At 41.4% G+C, this 17,139-nt stretch overlaps 2 protein-coding genes across 2 annotated transcripts; both read right to left on the bottom strand.

Moving 5' to 3' along the window:
• Positions 1–2,425: 2,425 nt before the first annotated feature.
• LOC149290362 (catechol O-methyltransferase A-like) lies at positions 2,426–6,240 on the bottom strand. The gene is made up of 4 exons (XM_089489506.1): positions 6,234–6,240; positions 4,807–5,000; positions 4,362–4,493; positions 2,426–2,605 (listed from the first exon to the last, which is right to left on the bottom strand). The coding sequence occupies exons 1-4, from the start codon at positions 6,238–6,240 to the stop codon at positions 2,426–2,428; spliced, it is 513 nt and encodes a 170-aa protein (XP_089345632.1).
• Positions 6,241–6,794: 554 nt separating this feature from the next.
• LOC149290361 (catechol O-methyltransferase-like) lies at positions 6,795–8,898 on the bottom strand. Its single transcript, XM_089489663.1, has 4 exons — positions 8,760–8,898; positions 8,234–8,427; positions 7,476–7,607; positions 6,795–6,980 (listed from the first exon to the last, which is right to left on the bottom strand). The coding sequence occupies exons 1-4, from the start codon at positions 8,896–8,898 to the stop codon at positions 6,795–6,797; spliced, it is 651 nt and encodes a 216-aa protein (XP_089345789.1).
• Between the last annotated feature and the right edge of the window lie 8,241 nt (positions 8,899–17,139).

Below are 17,139 nucleotides of genomic sequence, written 5' to 3'. Positions count from 1 at the left end.
GGGTAATACAATATGCTACCAGTTTATAGCAAGTAATTCATGCGGTTTACAGATGTTGTGAAGTCTGTTCGCACCTTGTCTGTGACAGTGGGGATTAATGAATGCTGCAATACTCTCATATAGGAGGTTAATTACACACAGTGTGTTAGTCAAAGCGTATTTGACTAACCATAACAATGGATATGTTGCAGGATGCTGATGCTATTATTGTCATGTTATCCCTTTTTCTTATGTGACTCCAGTATGTACACCTCCTAATTCTTCCCAGAATGTATAGCTGTGTGTAACAACTAAATGAGGCCTCAATTACTGTGTCCTGGAACATAAGTGCTAAAGTTAGTGTTTTTCAGTAAAGCATAGAATACTTGTTAACCGCTTAACCTTTGGACATACTGTTACGTCCTAAAAGACTCAAAGACCCATAGAATGCAATAGTAATTTTTTTAGCACATTTGGGGAACTTTTCCCACCCATGCACAAGAGATCATGCTGTATAATGATAGCCATCTGGCTCTGAGTAATCATGTATAACCAGTCCTGATGAACCGCTCTTTGAAAGTTCAAACTCCTGTTCAGGCATTCTTTTCCAGCATTAAGAGATTGTGTAGAAATCTCTGATGGGTCCCCCGCTGGCTGTTTGCATCCAGAGAAGAGACAGTGTTTTTCCATTTTTAACAACACGAAGAAAAAACCTACACTATATGACCAAACATATGTGGACACCAGACCTTCACACATGCACTGATGTTGGATTACCACCAGTAAACTAAAACGTCCTTAATTTAGATCTAAACCTGTAATTGCTACAGCGGACAGCCAATGTTTACATGCTGCTTGCTTCAACCATGTCTTTATGGACACCTCACCTTTTTTTGAGGCCGCAGTCGTTGAAGGGACTACTCGAGGACACTTCTGACAGCAGAAACGGTGCTCCAAGACTCCATTTCCTCTATGTTCTGCCACATCTAAGATGATTGCCCAATACAGTCAGCCCCTTACTGTACATGTGTGTGCCACTTCCAAGATGGCTGCCTGGCTTAATCAACTTTTTCAACAAATTAATGGAATATACTCCATTTTCTTTCTTCGCCCCTTAATTGTAGTTAATTGTAGGACAAGGTTTCTTTAGCTATTTAAAGACTCGGTAGCTGTTCATTCTTTGCCTGTGAAAGAGTTGCTTCGCTGTTCTCTGGGCTTATAGTAATTGTTCTGGTGTATCTACGTGTATGGATCCCTGACTTAACCTTGACTATTCTGCTTGCTCCTGACCTTGACCTAGGCTTTAATTTTGACCACGCTTCTGTGTATTTGAGGCTGGCTAGTCTACCCACCCTGTTGTGTCATATTCTACTTGGAGCTGCTATCTGGTCCTGCAGTCATACCCGAGTTCTGCACTGTGGATTCGCCTCCCAGTTACTACCAACCCTACAAACGGTTTTTGAACAAGGGCATGGTCATGCTGGAGCCGAAAAGGGCCTTTCCCAAAGTGATGCCACAAAGTTCCAAGCATACAATTTTCTAAAATGACGTTATCCCTCCTCCACTAAACCTTGGTACTATTCATTTATGTAGGTAGAGTTCTCCTGGAACCTGCCAAACCCAGATTCATCAATCAAACTTCCAGAGAATGTGTTTCTACTGTTCCGGAGTGCAGTGGCAGTGTGCTTTACACAACTCCAGCCAACATTTGGCATTGTGCATAGCGATCTTCAGTTTGTGTGCAGCTGCTCGGCCATGGAAACCCATTTCATGAAGCTCCCGACGCACAGTGTTTTTGCTTCCAGAAGCAGTTTAGAACTCTAGTGAGTGATTCTTACATTCTACACGCTTTAGCTCTTGGTGTCCCCACTCTGTAAATATACATGGTTTACTGCTTTGTGGCTGAGCTGTTCTAAAAGGCCAGAAATTTCATGGACTTACTTGTGGCAATCTATGACAGTGCCTGAGTTACTGAGCTCTTCAGTACAGCCCATTCTACTACCAATGTCCCTGTAGGTAATAGAAAATATCCCTAGGGTGGTTTACTTCAATCTTATCAAAATGTAACCTTATGTAGATTGAGTAGTAAGCACTACTACCCAACTGGCTTGCAGCCCAAACCAAAAGCTCTTTGATTTTGCAGTAACCCAAAACATATATAGCAAATATTTTTTATTTGCTTTGCAGCACTATAAGAAAAATATATATTTTTAATCGATGAGACTGTAATAGTAACAAAAAAACAATATTTATAACAAAGAGTAAATGATTCAAATTTTAATTAACAGACTACTTGAATTTTTGTTTTCCAGCATGGTGAAATTTGTAGTAAAAAGCTGTACTAGTGCATGTTTTTGACATTGATTTTCTTATTACATACACATGTAAAACATGTTTTTTTGTTGTTAAACATTAAAAACCTGTTTTAATGTTCTAAACATTTACACTATCCTCTGAACACAGCCTTCTCCATTGCATCAGGCTTGTCTGTGTATTCCACATGGGCAGGATAATTGGTGCAATCATAGCGATAACTCGTCCTGATGTACTCAACAAAATCCTTGGAGCTAGGAAACAAAGCATTGTCTGCCAAAAGCACAGAACCCTTTCTCAACAATCCACAGTCCTGTGGAGAACAGAGAGAGAAGGACATAAGTTAGACCTTCCTATATGAACATGTACATCTCCAGCATGCAATACATAACAGGATGCATGAAAACAAGTTTAGTCTGCATATTTGCATTTAAAATAGAAGTATGAAACACAGGACCCAATACTAATAAAATCTGTATTCCTTGTAAGTATGTTTTTTCTGGCATGGGGGTTGCAGTTGCAACCTGGCTTCAGAAGCCAGATGTGTTACAATAGTAGGCCCTCCACACATTACTTCCATTATTGTTAATGGAGTTGATTAATTATTTCACAAGTTGGGAAGAGAAAGTACTTGATAAAACCCATACTGATCTTTCTGCATAGTACCTGTATTCAGTAAATGCAAAACTAGAACTTACATTATATTACGGTCAAGCTGTCTCTTCTGAAAGATGATATGGTTTTTTCACTACAGCATATTTGCCTTTCAACCACCCCATACCATACATCTTGATAATACCTCTTCCGGTCAATTGTAAGCAGCACGTACACCTACAAGCAGCTTGCCATCTTTAATTAACATGATTGGGTGGTTGTGCCTCAGTCATAATATAAATCTGACTCTGCAAAAAATATTACATTTTGGGACATCATAAACACATGGTTGGATGATGTTGGTGTGGAAGAACTTGACTGGCCCACACGTAGCCCTGACCTTAACCCCATCAAACACCTTTGGGATGAACTGGAACAGAGATTGCGAGCCAGGCCTTGTTGTCCAACATCAGTGCCTAACCTCACAAATGCTCTACTGGATGAATGGGCTAAATTTCCCACAGAAACACTCCAAAATCTTGTGGAAAGCTTTTCCAGAAGAGTGGAAGCTGTCAGCTGCAAAGGGGAGACCAACTTCATATTAATGTCTATGGATTTAGAATGCAATGTTATAAAAACCCCTGTTGGTGTAATGGTCAGGTGTCCCCATACTTTTGTCCATATAGTGTATCACACTACTTAATTGGGAGGTGAAAGGGACTGCCACCTTTTATGGAAAAAAAAATATTGACCGTGCTATTGCTTCTGTTATTATTAAAGGCTTCAAGATAATTTTAATGCTGGCACAGAAGTAAAACACAAGCTAGGTGGCAATCCTGTGGGGATGAATGATGCTGCAGGTAGGGTAAATCAATATAATGGGGTTAGACAGAATAAGATCATTATATATACATTTTAACATTAGCAGAATGCTATAATAGTTACCATAGAAACAGTCTGGGAATTTTCCCAAGAGTTTTTCGTTCATCATACCTGTATATAAATTGTACATTAGACAATGTTTAATAGGCTCCCACCAAAGGAACACCTCAATACATTTGTAGCTTTCGGCATTATTAGTGGAAAATTGTCAAGTTTTAGAAACCGCTACCATGGCTGAAATGGAAAATATGCTACTTTTATGAATACATTAATCTTACACTCCAGCACTTTAATGCTCACAATATTTCTCATGCAAATCAGGACTTCATCAGAATCTCTTCCCCTTCTATGCATTTGCCTTAAGGGTGAGTTATTTTTTAAAAGCTCGATAACAGAAAACACAAGGACAGCTGTATCCTTTGGTTTCCGTTATTATGAAAGAAACTTATTACAGAAAATTATTATGTAGAATTTAATTTTGAATTAAAATATACTCATTGCATATATTTTTTGGCACTTACATTAGGATTTTTTGTGTTCGAGACAAAATGTGGTAGTATAATCAGAAAAGTTAAGTCCAGTGTTCTACTTACCTCCAGTAACTTTGTGTCAGGTTTATATCTTTGGCCAAAATGATCGATAAACACGAAGTCAAAGTGCTGTAAACCATGCTCAGTCTTCAGTTTCGGAAGGATATCTTCTGTTGAACCCTCTAGTATCTGTACCTGCAGATGCACAAAATATTATCATCTTGTCGATCATCATCTTTTTACAGCTCCAAACAATGGGAAATACTAGATGTACGCTGACCAGGGAGGGTGGTACACTGTGAAAATAAATACATAATTGTATTAGCTATATTCTTATCTCACAAGCTCAACACAAATTGAGTTTCATTGTGTAGCAACACTACCACTAACACAAAATGTACTATCGTTGCTGTAAATCCTTGTGCTCCTGATGCATGTTAGGGTCCTTTCTTCAAAGTGGCCCTACACAATTAATATGTACCAAGATACTTCTATTGCTAGGATGTACCTTGTCCTGCACTCCAGCAAACTCAATCATCTGCTTGGCAATAGCGACATGGGCCGGGTTCATCTCCACAGTGAGAAGCCGAGCCCCAGGCTTCAGCAGCCGGGCTATGCGGATAGCAGAGTACCCACAGTATGTTCCCAGTTCAAGCAACGTGGACGGCTCGGTCTCCTCCACCACTTGATCCAAGATCAGGCCTGAAACATCAACCAGTTAATAGAAAGAAGCTGACAATTAATCTATTATGATTATGTATTTATACTTGATTCATAAAATGCAACTCTACCTAATTTCATACAGGCTTCCCTTTAATACAATAGATTTGCACTATGAAGAGCCAACTGCATCATGCATATCTCACTACAAAAAAATACCAAAAACATATATAACTTGCATGAGAATTAGTTCTGATTTTTTTTATTATACATGAATGTATCTCTTTATTCTTAAGGACAGCTCAATGCCGTGTCTGTCTGCACTGACTTCAGCTTCAAGCAACGAATTGTGAGGGATCATTGGGAACCACTAGGGAGGAGGAGATGGTCAGATTGGCAATGTTTATACCTCCTGGAATTTATGGGGTTTCTACACCTTTGTGAAGGTTACTTGCATAAACGTCTATGAAGTAATTTCAGTGGGAAGAGAAAAGGGCTGCCTGATGTCCTGATTCTTAGGAGATGATTCACTAAAGCAGACAGGCAAGTTTGCAGGATGGTTACAGTTTCTACTCACTAACTTCCAATTTAGCTACTTCTGCAACAGAGGCAAAGCGTGCTCAATGCACACTCAATGTGGTGTGAGGACTCAACGTTTCTGATTTTGCTGTATTCCTTACAATGGAGGTAAATGCTCTACTGGAAGAAATGGGCCGAACTTCCCATAGAAATACTCAAAAATCTTTTGGAAAGTATTCCCAGAAGAGTGAAAGCTGTTAAAAAAGGAGGACCCAACTACATAATAATGTCTATATATATATATATAGAATGCAATTTCATCAAAGTCCCAAAGTGCCAACGCTGAACTGCTGGACATCTTCCAATTCCGAAGGGAAGTAAGCATATATTTTTCATCTGCTGCACTAAGTTTCCTTGGCCAACCACTGTGTCTACGGTCCTCAACATTGCTAGTTTCTTTGTGCTTCTTCCAAAGAGCTTGGAGGAAACACATGGAAACCGCTGTCTAACTAGAAATTTCTGGCTGGGACAGACCGTGCGGATCCAGTATAACTACCTTGTGTCTTGTTGCTGTGCTCAGTCTTGCCATGGTGTATGACCTTTGACATTCAGCAACCTTACCTTGTTAGTAAGTTTGGCTGTTGCTCACCCTGTTTTATTCCTCCTACACAGCTGTTATATTGATTTGATTATATATATATATATAGTTATATACGTAGATTCAGGCCACCAATATGAAATATCAATACTGATTACAGTCCATTTCTTTTTTCTGGGCTTCTTCTTGGGCACACCTGACAGCCCCGAGAGACAGCAAAAAAGTTTAGAACAATAAGTCATGCAGAAGCTTCTTTCGATGCACACTTAAAAGAGTAGAGTAGGTAAGTGCTTCTGACTGGGGAATGCTGGGTATAATCATACGTGTTCTACTTTATTTCTAGTTCACAAGACAAAAGTAAATAATTCTCATTGACACTCATGACATCGTTTATTCTTTACACTGGTTCGGGGACTTAATCCTGCAAGACATATTAAGCTAATACATAGCAAATCATCACAAGAAGGGTATTAGTATTAGTATAATGACTTCTTGTTAGTATGCAGCCTCCTTTTGTTCCAATAAATATTTTTTCAGGTTTAACAGTTTTCCTGCTAAATTTACTTTAAAACATTAGAGTAATAGATCTCTGCCAGGAATAAAGAATTCAGCGAATCAGTCCCATGAGCCACAAACACTGTCCAGAAGTCACGTTAAGTCTTCATTCTGGGTACTGCACTAATTGAGCTGCAGGTTTGTGATTTCTTCTCTGGGTTAGATCATAGGTAACCCTTAAAGACAGCTTTCTCTAGAGCATCCTCTTCATTAATGTACTGAACATGAGATGGAAAATTGGTGCAGTCATACCGGCCACAGGTTCTCACATATTCTAAGAAATCTGGAATTCCTGGGTAAACAACATTATCAGCCAACAAAACCGAGCCTTTCCTCAGCAATTGACATTCCTGCATAAAGGAAAGAGGGTATAGAAAAATAGAATTCATTATTATTAATAATGACTGCTTATCATGCCTAAGTTAGAATCAGATGTAACTTCTTTGTCACCCACCTACAGGTTTACCATTTATGTGCTCATGCATTAAACAGTGCATTCATGATCCCCTGCTCCATGCTGTCACGGATGGTACAACTCTACTGAACCATTTAGGCTAAGGACTTGGCAGGGGCATCATTTCTATGGGTCTAGAGGGGCAGCTTTCCCAGGCAATGCAAGGTAAGGGGCATAGTTGAGCCACCCAGTGGTGATGACCCTGCAACAACCCTGTGCTTCTCTCCACTTCTGAATGGGGATGTGACATGAGCCTGGGGTGCAATCAATATCCTTGCCCCTTGCTAATTATGGCTCTGGGACTTGGGCACAGCTGCATTCCCTGGAACTCATGTAGGTATGTAATTGAGGGTAACAATAGTTGATTTTATTTCCAGGTATGAGATCTCACCTCCAGCAGTTTGGTATCTATAAGATATCTGTCTTTCCAGTGATCCACAAACACAAAGTCTAAAGTGTCCACTTGGTATTTTTCCTTCAGCGCGGGGATGATGTCTGCAGTGGAGCCTTCTATGACTTGCACCTGAAACCACAAGGCTTGCATTGGTCTATGTATTTTCTATTTACAGAATTTCCAGTTACAGGTAAAGAGAACACACATGCAGATTGCTGGTTCACGGAGGAAACATTAAAAACCTCTTTGTAACATTTTGAGAAATTTAAAAACATAAAACATCATGTATTTCTTATTATCTTTATTTTTCCTCTCCTGGTCTTTAGTAAAGTAATGAGTCTGTTTACACATATTCCGCACCTGGCACTTCAGTTCACTGATCAAGCCCTAGGCTATGGCTACCGACTAAAGGGGACTATGAATGATGCTTCTAGATTGATACTTCCTTTTTAGGCAGTAATGGCACAGAATGAAGAGACTAATTGTCAGTGCAAATCCCTAAAAGGGAATATTCAGCTAATTAGTGGATAGTAAGTTAACTGGGAAAATTAATGATTGTTGGACGCTAATCTTAATTAAGATTGGCAGTAGGTATACTTTCGACCACTCATACAGTTACTGTCTTATTAAAAGTAATCCCCTGACAGTAAGTAGAAGATACTAACTAAATCAGACACCGACTGAAATTCATTGAATATGCGCTTTACGTTCTGATTCAACTGCTTATCCAGCCTAAAACAGAGAGATGTTTATACCATGTCCTGGACTCCAGCAAATTCAATTATCTGCTTGGCCACAGCAGCGTGAATAGGGTTCATCTCTGCAGTAAAAAGACGAGCTCCTGGCTTCAAAAGGCGAGCTATTCGGACCGCAGAGTATCCACAATATGTTCCCAACTCCAGTACAACTGATGGCTCTGCTTCTATCACCACTTTATCCAGGATCAGCCCTAAAAAAAGGGATATGTTATAATCATACAGGCAGCACCTCATATATTTGGTTTTACAGCAACATCGACTAGTGAAATATAAAAAATATATTATCCTAAATGCATCACACTAAAATGTATTTTCCTTAAAAAATATATTTTACATTTTAAATATTTAGGAAACATGGAGAATGTGTAATATCATGGATAAAGGATATTCTGTATTTACAATCAGCTCATTTAAATCTTTTTCATTAAAGGTAGAGAGGTAGGTTGGGCCTTTAGTTCTACTGAACCTCGTATAAAACTCAAATAAGAGTGTAAGAAGTAAGACTGAAAAGGAATCTGCTTACCTTTCTCATCTCCCACATTCATGGCCCATTCCTTATGCGTACAGTATTCATCTATCGTATCCACAACGTTTTGGGGGTCACCACGGACAGCATTCTGCAGCACGAAATCCAAGATCCTCTGTTCCTTTGATTGGTCCATGGTAGAGTATGAGATACAGTGGATGTCTCAGTTGTTCATGCAGCGATGCACTAAGGTAGCATAAACATGTAAGAATTGTGCATTTATTATTTAGTTATTAAACAAAATACAAATATTAAAAACCAAGCAGGCAATATGGATGAGGGGGAATTTGATAAGAACCATTTGGTCTATCCAGTCCGCCCATGCTTTCACAGCGGTAAAAACTATATGCGGTTCTTGGTGAGGGGCTGGCTGGTCCCATATTCTTAAAAAAGAGCCGGTCCGCTCATGGAAGCAGGAAGAAAGCAGGGTCACGTAACACAACGTTACTCAGTGGGGGAGGGAAACTTGCTTTACCTGCCCCCCCCAGCCCCTGGGCCAGAGGATGCCAGCCCTTACCTGTTCTTGGTCGCAGTCAGAATAGACTTATGCCTTAGAGGGATACTGCAACCAGAAATGTATCACCAAAAATGACTTGCTATTGAATACTGTACCATAGCCCTTTATATGTGCTGGTAGGAAACGGGTGATGCATTGTATATGCGCCCACGAAATGGGTCTGTTTCGTCTTGGTAGTTCAGTACATACATATGCATCTGTATTGTTTTTGTGCCAAAAGATGTCTTTTACAAAATAGAGTAGAATAAAGGAGCGGTATAACTGTGATATGAAGAGGTCAAGTAGTCATAGTTTCTGAAATTTACTTCTGTCCTTATTTACCAGACAAGACCAGTGTCATGTACTTCTATAAAATGTATAAACATAAACCATAACATGTTTGGTCCTTTTGTGCATCCTGAATGTAGTGAAGATACTGTTGTTTTATACAGAATGGGGCCTGGAGCAGATGCCCCTCTATGGGCCTTCCCCCTAACCCAATGGTACCCAAGTGCAAGGGAGAAGGGGGTCTTTGCACCTGCTGGTACATATCTCTGTACTAACGTTGCCACCTTCATGGACTACACATTGTATGCTGCTGGGCTATGGAATATGATATCATCATGGTGCCCCAGACTATGGTAGCTTTTAAAGGAGCCAATGGGACAGCCATCATGGGCCCCTAAGGTAAGCCTGAGCGCAGAGCAATTACCCTATTTAACCCAGTGCATGAGAGCCTAGATTAGCGGAGAAGAGGTAAACATAGATGTATCACCAATGCTGACACCATGTACATTTTTAGGTGAGGTCAGTTCTTCACCATATTGGCTTTCAACACATGTATTACAAAATCAGAAACTCCAAAGTACTTAAAAAAAAAAAGAGTTCTTAAACATTTAGTTACAAAGACACCCTAAACATTGCTTGCAATTCAGTTAAATGTCAAAAACACAAAATTGCATAAACTCACCGCCACGTGAATGATAAGCTCAGGCAAAGTGATCCACGTTCCAGGTGAGCTGGAAATGTATGATATAACACCTAGACCAGGGGGTCGGGATAAATACCAAGACAGTGTCCTATTTCACACACCTCACTGGGTGTGACTTTAAAAGAAAGAATTACTCTTGCTTTTGGGCCTGGGGAAATAGGAAAGCCCCACCTCTCCTTACACTGTTACGAAGGTTTGTCAAGGAGAAAAATACAGAAATACAATGTAGACTGATTTATATCGGCCATTTTTCCAAGACATGTATACGTTTTGACCTGTGTGTGTGTGGAGTATATGGAACGTATAAACTCACAGAAGGCAGTTACTCCACAGGTATAGATTGATTGAGTTTATTTAAGAACAGAGCATGCATTATATACAAGATGAACTGCGATGCAGAGCACGAACATCAGCGGCTTAACCAAGTACATGCTGCGATAGCTTCTGTATACTGTAAAAAAACAAAGCAAAAGTGATGCAAGATACAGAGAAGTGATCACATCACACAATACAGGAAAAAAAGGATTTAACGGTTCCAGGGGTGCAGAAATAAGGGCTTTGCATAAGGAATAACACCTGAGAATTGGGGGAGGAGCAGGGTATGTCAAAAGTCCAAGGGATGGGGTATCAGGAGAGAGCCTGTCAATGATGGAGTAGTCTCTGAGCAAGCAGAGGATCAGCCTGCGACAGTCTCGGACAGTGATCTGTTCCCAAGGATGAGGTCACCAAGAATCCTCTGTACTACATCCATTTCTTTAGACTAGACCAGGTGGGATGGTGTCCAATAATGTCTCCCACTCACCGTTAAGGCTGCTCAGGCATCTGATCTTACGCTTTATTGTGCCGCCCCATGATTCTGATTTATCGGACGCTGGTATTAAATGGCAAAAGCCCTTCCTAATTCCTAGTCCAGTCCTGCTTAATTTTTTTAAGCTCTGTAAGCTTTCACGATCTTCATGTTTTTTTTTTAACTCTAAATGCCTAAGGATTGTACACATTCTACAGGCACTGATTACTCCAAAAGTTAATTAAATGTTAGCTGCTATGTGGGTTTCTTCAGCAAGAATGTCTGGCTGAACTCGAGAATCCTGTAATTCTACCCGGTATGTGAATTACTAGAGGTCTTTAAAAGAGGTCAGAAGAATTTGAGATTTTATCTAAACGCCCAAGGTGTTTTTTTTCAAATGTGCCCAGTCATTCCTCAATGTTCCGAGTAATGTTAGAGTCCTATTTGTATGGATGGAGTATATTTTTAGCACTTGTCTCTCAGTGTTAAAATTGATGCTGTAAGCAAAAATACTTTTTTTTAATTAGATATTTGCTTACACTTACTTTCCGTTCTATATAGGCATTCATTTCAGAATGCAAAAAAAAACCCAAAAACATTTTTTCTACTTGGTTAGATTAAAGATTTTTTTATCCTTCTAAAAACATGGAATTTTATTTTTGCGGATGATTATTTAAGGAGGTGGTATGATGGACACACTGACCATTATTTAAAGGACAGGTACAGTATATTTTTCAAAAGTGATGACCTGTAGTATGTGGGATGTATAACCCCATAATAAATGCCTTCTGCAAGTTTATACTTGCCATGTACTGCAGGGTAGTCCTTTCAGCAACATGTAAAATGTATATGTGTCCTGAAAAAAAAAATAGAAAGACCATCCCTTCTTTATAATGACTATTCTGAGAACTTTGTAAAGGTGAAATATTCAGCAGTTCATGATATGCATGGCCACATCAGCCATTTTCTCCAGGACACCCTGCAGTATGTGGAATGTATAAACCCACAAAAGGCAGTTAGTTATACACATTGCAGGATAGCTCTCCGTGTTTGCTGGTGAGCAACACGTGAAAACCAATGCATGGACTGCATGGGTATTATGCTTGTATAGGCTTGAAGAATTGCAGTATTATCCAATCATCTCAACCATCACTTACATATTTTTTGATTGGCACAAGAAAAACTCTTTGTGCCAATTTATTCCCACACATCCTCAATAAAAACATATTTAGGATGATTTTACAAAAAGCCCCTAAAAAAATCCTCATACCCAGGCTGAATAATGGAGGACATTTGCTCTTTATCCATCTGTTTGCAGACCTCAGTTGGTTGCTTCAGTCTCTCGAGTACTAGAAGCCTACACGGAATGATAGCATCCTTATCATTCTCTCCAGAGCCTGTTTATAATAACCATACTGTCCACAATTTTAACACAGCAAATTAACCTTATATTCTCATAAAAGTTACAGTACAAATCAATACACCTTTGCTTCTTAACTTTTGTCCCCAAGGCTTTGTCTCCCACCCACTGCTCCAGGGAATGCAGGGGGAGGGCAGATGAAAATCTATAAAAAGCCAGTTTTGCTTGACTGGATTTACAGACAATTATTGTATCTACTGGGACACTCAGCCTGCCCCTTGATGACACATTTGCCTGCTGAGCATAGATGGGTGTCTGCAGGGTTCAAATTCAGAAAACAGAAAACTAGAACCTACATCTGCTAGCAACTCCCCTAAAACTGAAAAAAAATCAGAACCAGCATTAACTTTTTCAGAAATTTGAGTTAAAGTAGCTGTTGGATTTGACCACATGGGCCAGTCTTCATCCCTCACGTGCATCAATGAGCCTTGGGTGCTCTTGACCCTGTCGTCAGTTCACTGCTTTTCCTTGCTGCAGTTTTGGGGATGCTCTGACCCATCATCTAACCATCACAATGTGGCCCTTGTCTAAGTCGCTCAGATCCTTACACTTGCCCATTTTTCCTGCTTCTAATAAATCAACTTTGAGGATGAAATGTTCACTTGCTGCCTATCTGCCACCCACTGACAGGTGCCAAAGATTTTTCAGTGTTATTCATTTCACGTGTCAGTGTTATGGCTGATCGGTGTAAATACATACTATATGGACAACAGTATTGGGACACCTGACCATTACACCAATAGGGACTTTTATGACATTGCATTCTAACAACATAGACATTAATATGAAGTGGTCCCTCCTTTGCAGCTATAACAGCTTTCACTCTTCTGGGAAGGCTTTCCACAAGATTCTGGCGTGTTTCTGTGGGAATTCCAGATGGTGAAGCTTGATTGATCCCTCCAGAGAACACATTTCCACTGCTCCAGAGTCCATTTGTGGTGTGTTACACCCCTCCAGACAATGCTTGGTATTGCACATAGCGATGTTTGGCTTGAGTGCAGCTGCTCAGTCATTGAAACCCATTTCATGAAGATCCTGATGCACAGTGCTTGTACTGATATTGCTTCCAGTGGCAGATTGGAACTCTGTAGTAAGCGATGCTACAGATGACAGATCATTTATATGCACTACGCTCTTTAGCTCTCAGCAGTCCTGCTCTCCATGGTCTACCACTTTGTGGCTGAGCTGTTGCTACTACTAGACATTTTATCTGGGCTGGTCAGCAATATGTAAAAGTTATGTGTCCTGGAAAATATTGCGGATGTGCTTCCCCTAATGCCCCCACACCCTTCTGTATTGCCCCTAGCTAGCCCCACATTGTATATTTATCCCACCACCGAGTCCTTCCTGTAGTATTGATTTATGTGATGCCCCCAGCCAGCACCGCTTTATGAATTAATGCTCCCCCATTTAGTATCATGTCAGCCCTGGCACCCCGATTACATCCACAGGATCTGCCCAAACACCCAGATTGGAAGCAAAGGACTTGCCACCTTTGCCCCACAAACAGCCTGCCTGTGGCATCCCAGCCTCAAAAAGCCTCCTTGTGTCATGCTCCCCCTCCCTCACTTACACATCCATGCTATCACACATATATTCATTCACAAACATTTATATACTCATTCACAGATACTCATTCCCTCATACTTGTTCATATAACCTTACCCACCCCCTTACCTGAACCGCAAAGCTCTCGGTGCTGCTCGCAGACTCTCAGAGGCCGCTGCTTCCCTCTGCATTGCTTGCACTCTGTGCGAACTTCCTTTGGACCGCCCAGGGGGAAACAGGAACGCAGCAGGGTCATGTGACTCCACTGGGTAGCTGCTTCCCCTGGGCGGACCGAGACGTTGCTCGACAGTGTGTGTGCGAGCAACGCACAGGTAAGCAGCAGGGCCCCTGTGGAAGTCATAGTTGCCCATGCCCACTAGAGTGACAAGCCGGGTCACAGTTGCAATCCCTGCGGTTGCTGCAGGCAGGGCCGGCTTTGGGGTGTGTGACCTGTGCGACTGCACAGGGCGCCACACTCCAGGGGGCGCCGCCGTGCGGTCCGCCGACGCCACGGGGTCCGACGCCACCGTAGCGTACCGCTGCCACCAGCAGCGTACCTAGCGGGGGGGGGGGGGTCCGCACCCCTCCAGAGACGGACAGTGATGTCCGCTGCTGGAGGAGCAGGCTTGCAAGGGAGCGGTATCGGAGGTCTTTAACAGACCGCCGGCTCCCTTGAGTGATTTTAAGTGGGTTCAAGGGTGTTATGCTGTACCATTTCCAATGTCTTTTTCATGATCTAATTATGCTCTAAAAGTACATCATAACTCCCATCATTCTATACTGTTCCATACAGTGGCAGAGCTGGGAGGCAGAGGCCTTGCACCCCCACCGCAGGACTCCTGAAAGATAAGTGAACTTCAAAGAGGGAAAGGGTAGATAGTTAGGAAGGGGTAGATAGGGAGAACGGAGTGAGACAGGGGAAAGGGGGTAGATAGGGAGAAGGGAGTGAGAATGGGTAGATAGGGCAGAAGAGAGTGAGAAGGGGTAGATAGGGCAATCATACTCCTATCATGCCAAGTCTGCGAGTACATCCTGGAATCTGGGTATGCCTGGGCATGATAGGTTTTGCTGTCAATCATATATATATATATATATATAATATTGTTATTTAATTGTTTTGTCCTATTTTGGTGTGTTACTTACTTTAAATAAAAGTGTTAGATTTTTTTATGGTGTGGAGGGGGTCATATATTCGGTTTTGGCCAGGTAAATGCTGCACTTTCGGTTTCAGTCCAGAATTCGTTTCGGTGCATCCCTACTACTAAGCCAGACAATTAAGTGGTAGGCCTACACCACATCAATGTTTGGCGTAGTATATAGTGATTGGGGTTTTGTTACAAGTTTTTATTCCTTTCTTTTTTGGGGATGGGGGGGGCGTCAGAGGAGTAGTCCGCACAGGGCGCCAGAACACCTAAGGCCGGCTCTGGCTGCAGGCTCTTGCCCCACATCAAACATGGCCCTGGTGGTCACACGGCCATTTAGTTTAAATTGAGGGCAATTGCTCCTCAGCCCAGCAAGCCCCTGGAAGGGTTTTAGGCAAGATTGAGCTTGATGGACTTGTCTTTTTCAATCTAAATTGGAGCGACAGAGGAAGTGAGAGCGAGAGAAAAAACTTTAAGGGAGGAAAGAAAAGGGTAAAGGGGCAAACAGAGGAAGAAAGCTCTGAAGAGTAACTGACCCCTTTCACAGATTTTAGCATAACAAATTTAGTAAAACATACTACAACTTGGGCTATCCTCTACAGCTGCTCTAAGGCCAACATTTTTGGATAACTCCAAAAACACTTTATTTAAAAATGAATTTACCTACTTGTTTTCAGGCAAGAATGCACAGAAGTCATGGCCTGTTTGTAACTCTCAATGACTGGAGTTGCATACCCCTGGCTTAACCCCTTGATGACAATTGCCGGTCCGGGCACGTCACGGAAAAACAAGTCATTTTCAACAAAAGACGTGCCAGGACCGTCATTTGTTAAAACGGGCCCCTCCTGGGGGCGTCAACATCCGCCATACAGTGTATGGCGGCGGACGCCCGTTTTAAAAGCGTTTAGGAGGCAATCAACGATCACCTCCTAAACTGAAATGGTGTCGCTGGAATGCCTCTGACACCAAACACTTACTCCAGGATGGACTGTGACCGCTCCGGAGAGCGGTCACAGCCGCAGCTGCAGGCAGTCTTCACCATCCGCAAGATGGCGGCAGCCCGGGAAAAAAAACAATAAAGAAGCAAAAGTTCGCTACAAGGTCTCCAGACCCTCTAGAGAACTCTGGCTCCACTTGCAGGTTGAATACAGGTACTGCATTCCACCATGCAAGTCAATGGAGCCCAGCTTTCTAATCACAGTGTGATTAGTAAAAATAAATTAAAAAATAAAATAAAATTAATAATAATTAGAAAAAAATAGTTAAAAAAAAACCCAGTAAAATGGCCTGGCTCAAAGATGTACCAAATAGGGCATGGGCAGTGGATCCCCAAATGCCAAAGTTCAACGTTGAAAAATTGCTCATGCCCCAAATGTGGCCCTTTTGCCCCCAAACAGCCAGGCAAAATCATTCATGTGAGGTATCGCTGTACTCAGGAGATGTTGCTGAACACATATTGGGGTGTTTTGTGATAGTGACATATACGAGAACCTTTTAATTCATACCTGAAGTAAAATGTGTGTGACAAAACAAATGCAAAAAAATGACTACCACAAAGTTTGACAAAGACTGGTGGTAGATATGTTGCATAGAAAAAGTTAAAATACTAGCATTTGAAATACCCTGGGGTGTCTAGTTTTCAAAAATATATGGCTTTATTGGGCATACTGAAATGGCCCGGCTCAAAGATGTACCAAATAGGGCATGGGCAGTGGATCCCCAAATGCCAAAGTTCAACATTGAAAATGCGCATGCCCCAAATGTGGCCCTTTTGCCCCAAACAGCCAGGCAAAATCATTCATGTGAGGTATCGCTGTACTCAGGAGATGTTGCTAAACACATATTGGGGTGTTTTATGATAGTGACATATACCAGAACCTGTTTATTCATACCTAAAGTAAAATGTGTGTGAAAAAACAAATGCAAAAAAAATTACTACCATAAAGTTTGACAAAGGCTGATGGTAGAATTAGTGCTTGGAAAGGGTTAAAAT

This window comes from Sceloporus occidentalis, unplaced genomic scaffold (assembly GCF_023333645.1).
Source record: "Sceloporus occidentalis isolate IW3139 unplaced genomic scaffold, rSceOcc1.0.p SCAF_40, whole genome shotgun sequence".
Classification (NCBI taxonomy): domain Eukaryota; kingdom Metazoa; phylum Chordata; class Lepidosauria; order Squamata; family Phrynosomatidae; genus Sceloporus; species Sceloporus occidentalis.
Note: the sequence above shows the minus strand (reverse complement) of the source record. Positions and strands in the feature narration are given on the sequence as shown.

Bases quoted from the DNA above. Each gene is read 5' to 3' on its own strand.
- LOC149290361 (XM_089489663.1), bottom strand. From the start codon at position 8,898: ATGGACCAATCAAAGGAACAGAGGATCTTGGATTTCGTGCTGCAGAAT. The intron at 7,608-8,233 runs GTATAAACATCT...TTGTGGTTTCAG, and splicing joins TTGCTGGAGTCCAGGACATG to GTGCAAGTCATAGAAGGCTC. The intron at 6,981-7,475 runs GTGAGATCTCAT...TCCTTTATGCAG, and splicing joins TAGATACCAAACTGCTGGAG to GAATGTCAATTGCTGAGGAA.
- LOC149290362 (XM_089489506.1), bottom strand. The intron at 4,494-4,806 runs GTACATCCTAGC...GTGCATCTGCAG, and splicing joins TTGCTGGAGTGCAGGACAAG to GTACAGATACTAGAGGGTTC. The intron at 2,606-4,361 runs GTAAGTAGAACA...TGTTCTCCACAG, and splicing joins CTGACACAAAGTTACTGGAG to GACTGTGGATTGTTGAGAAA.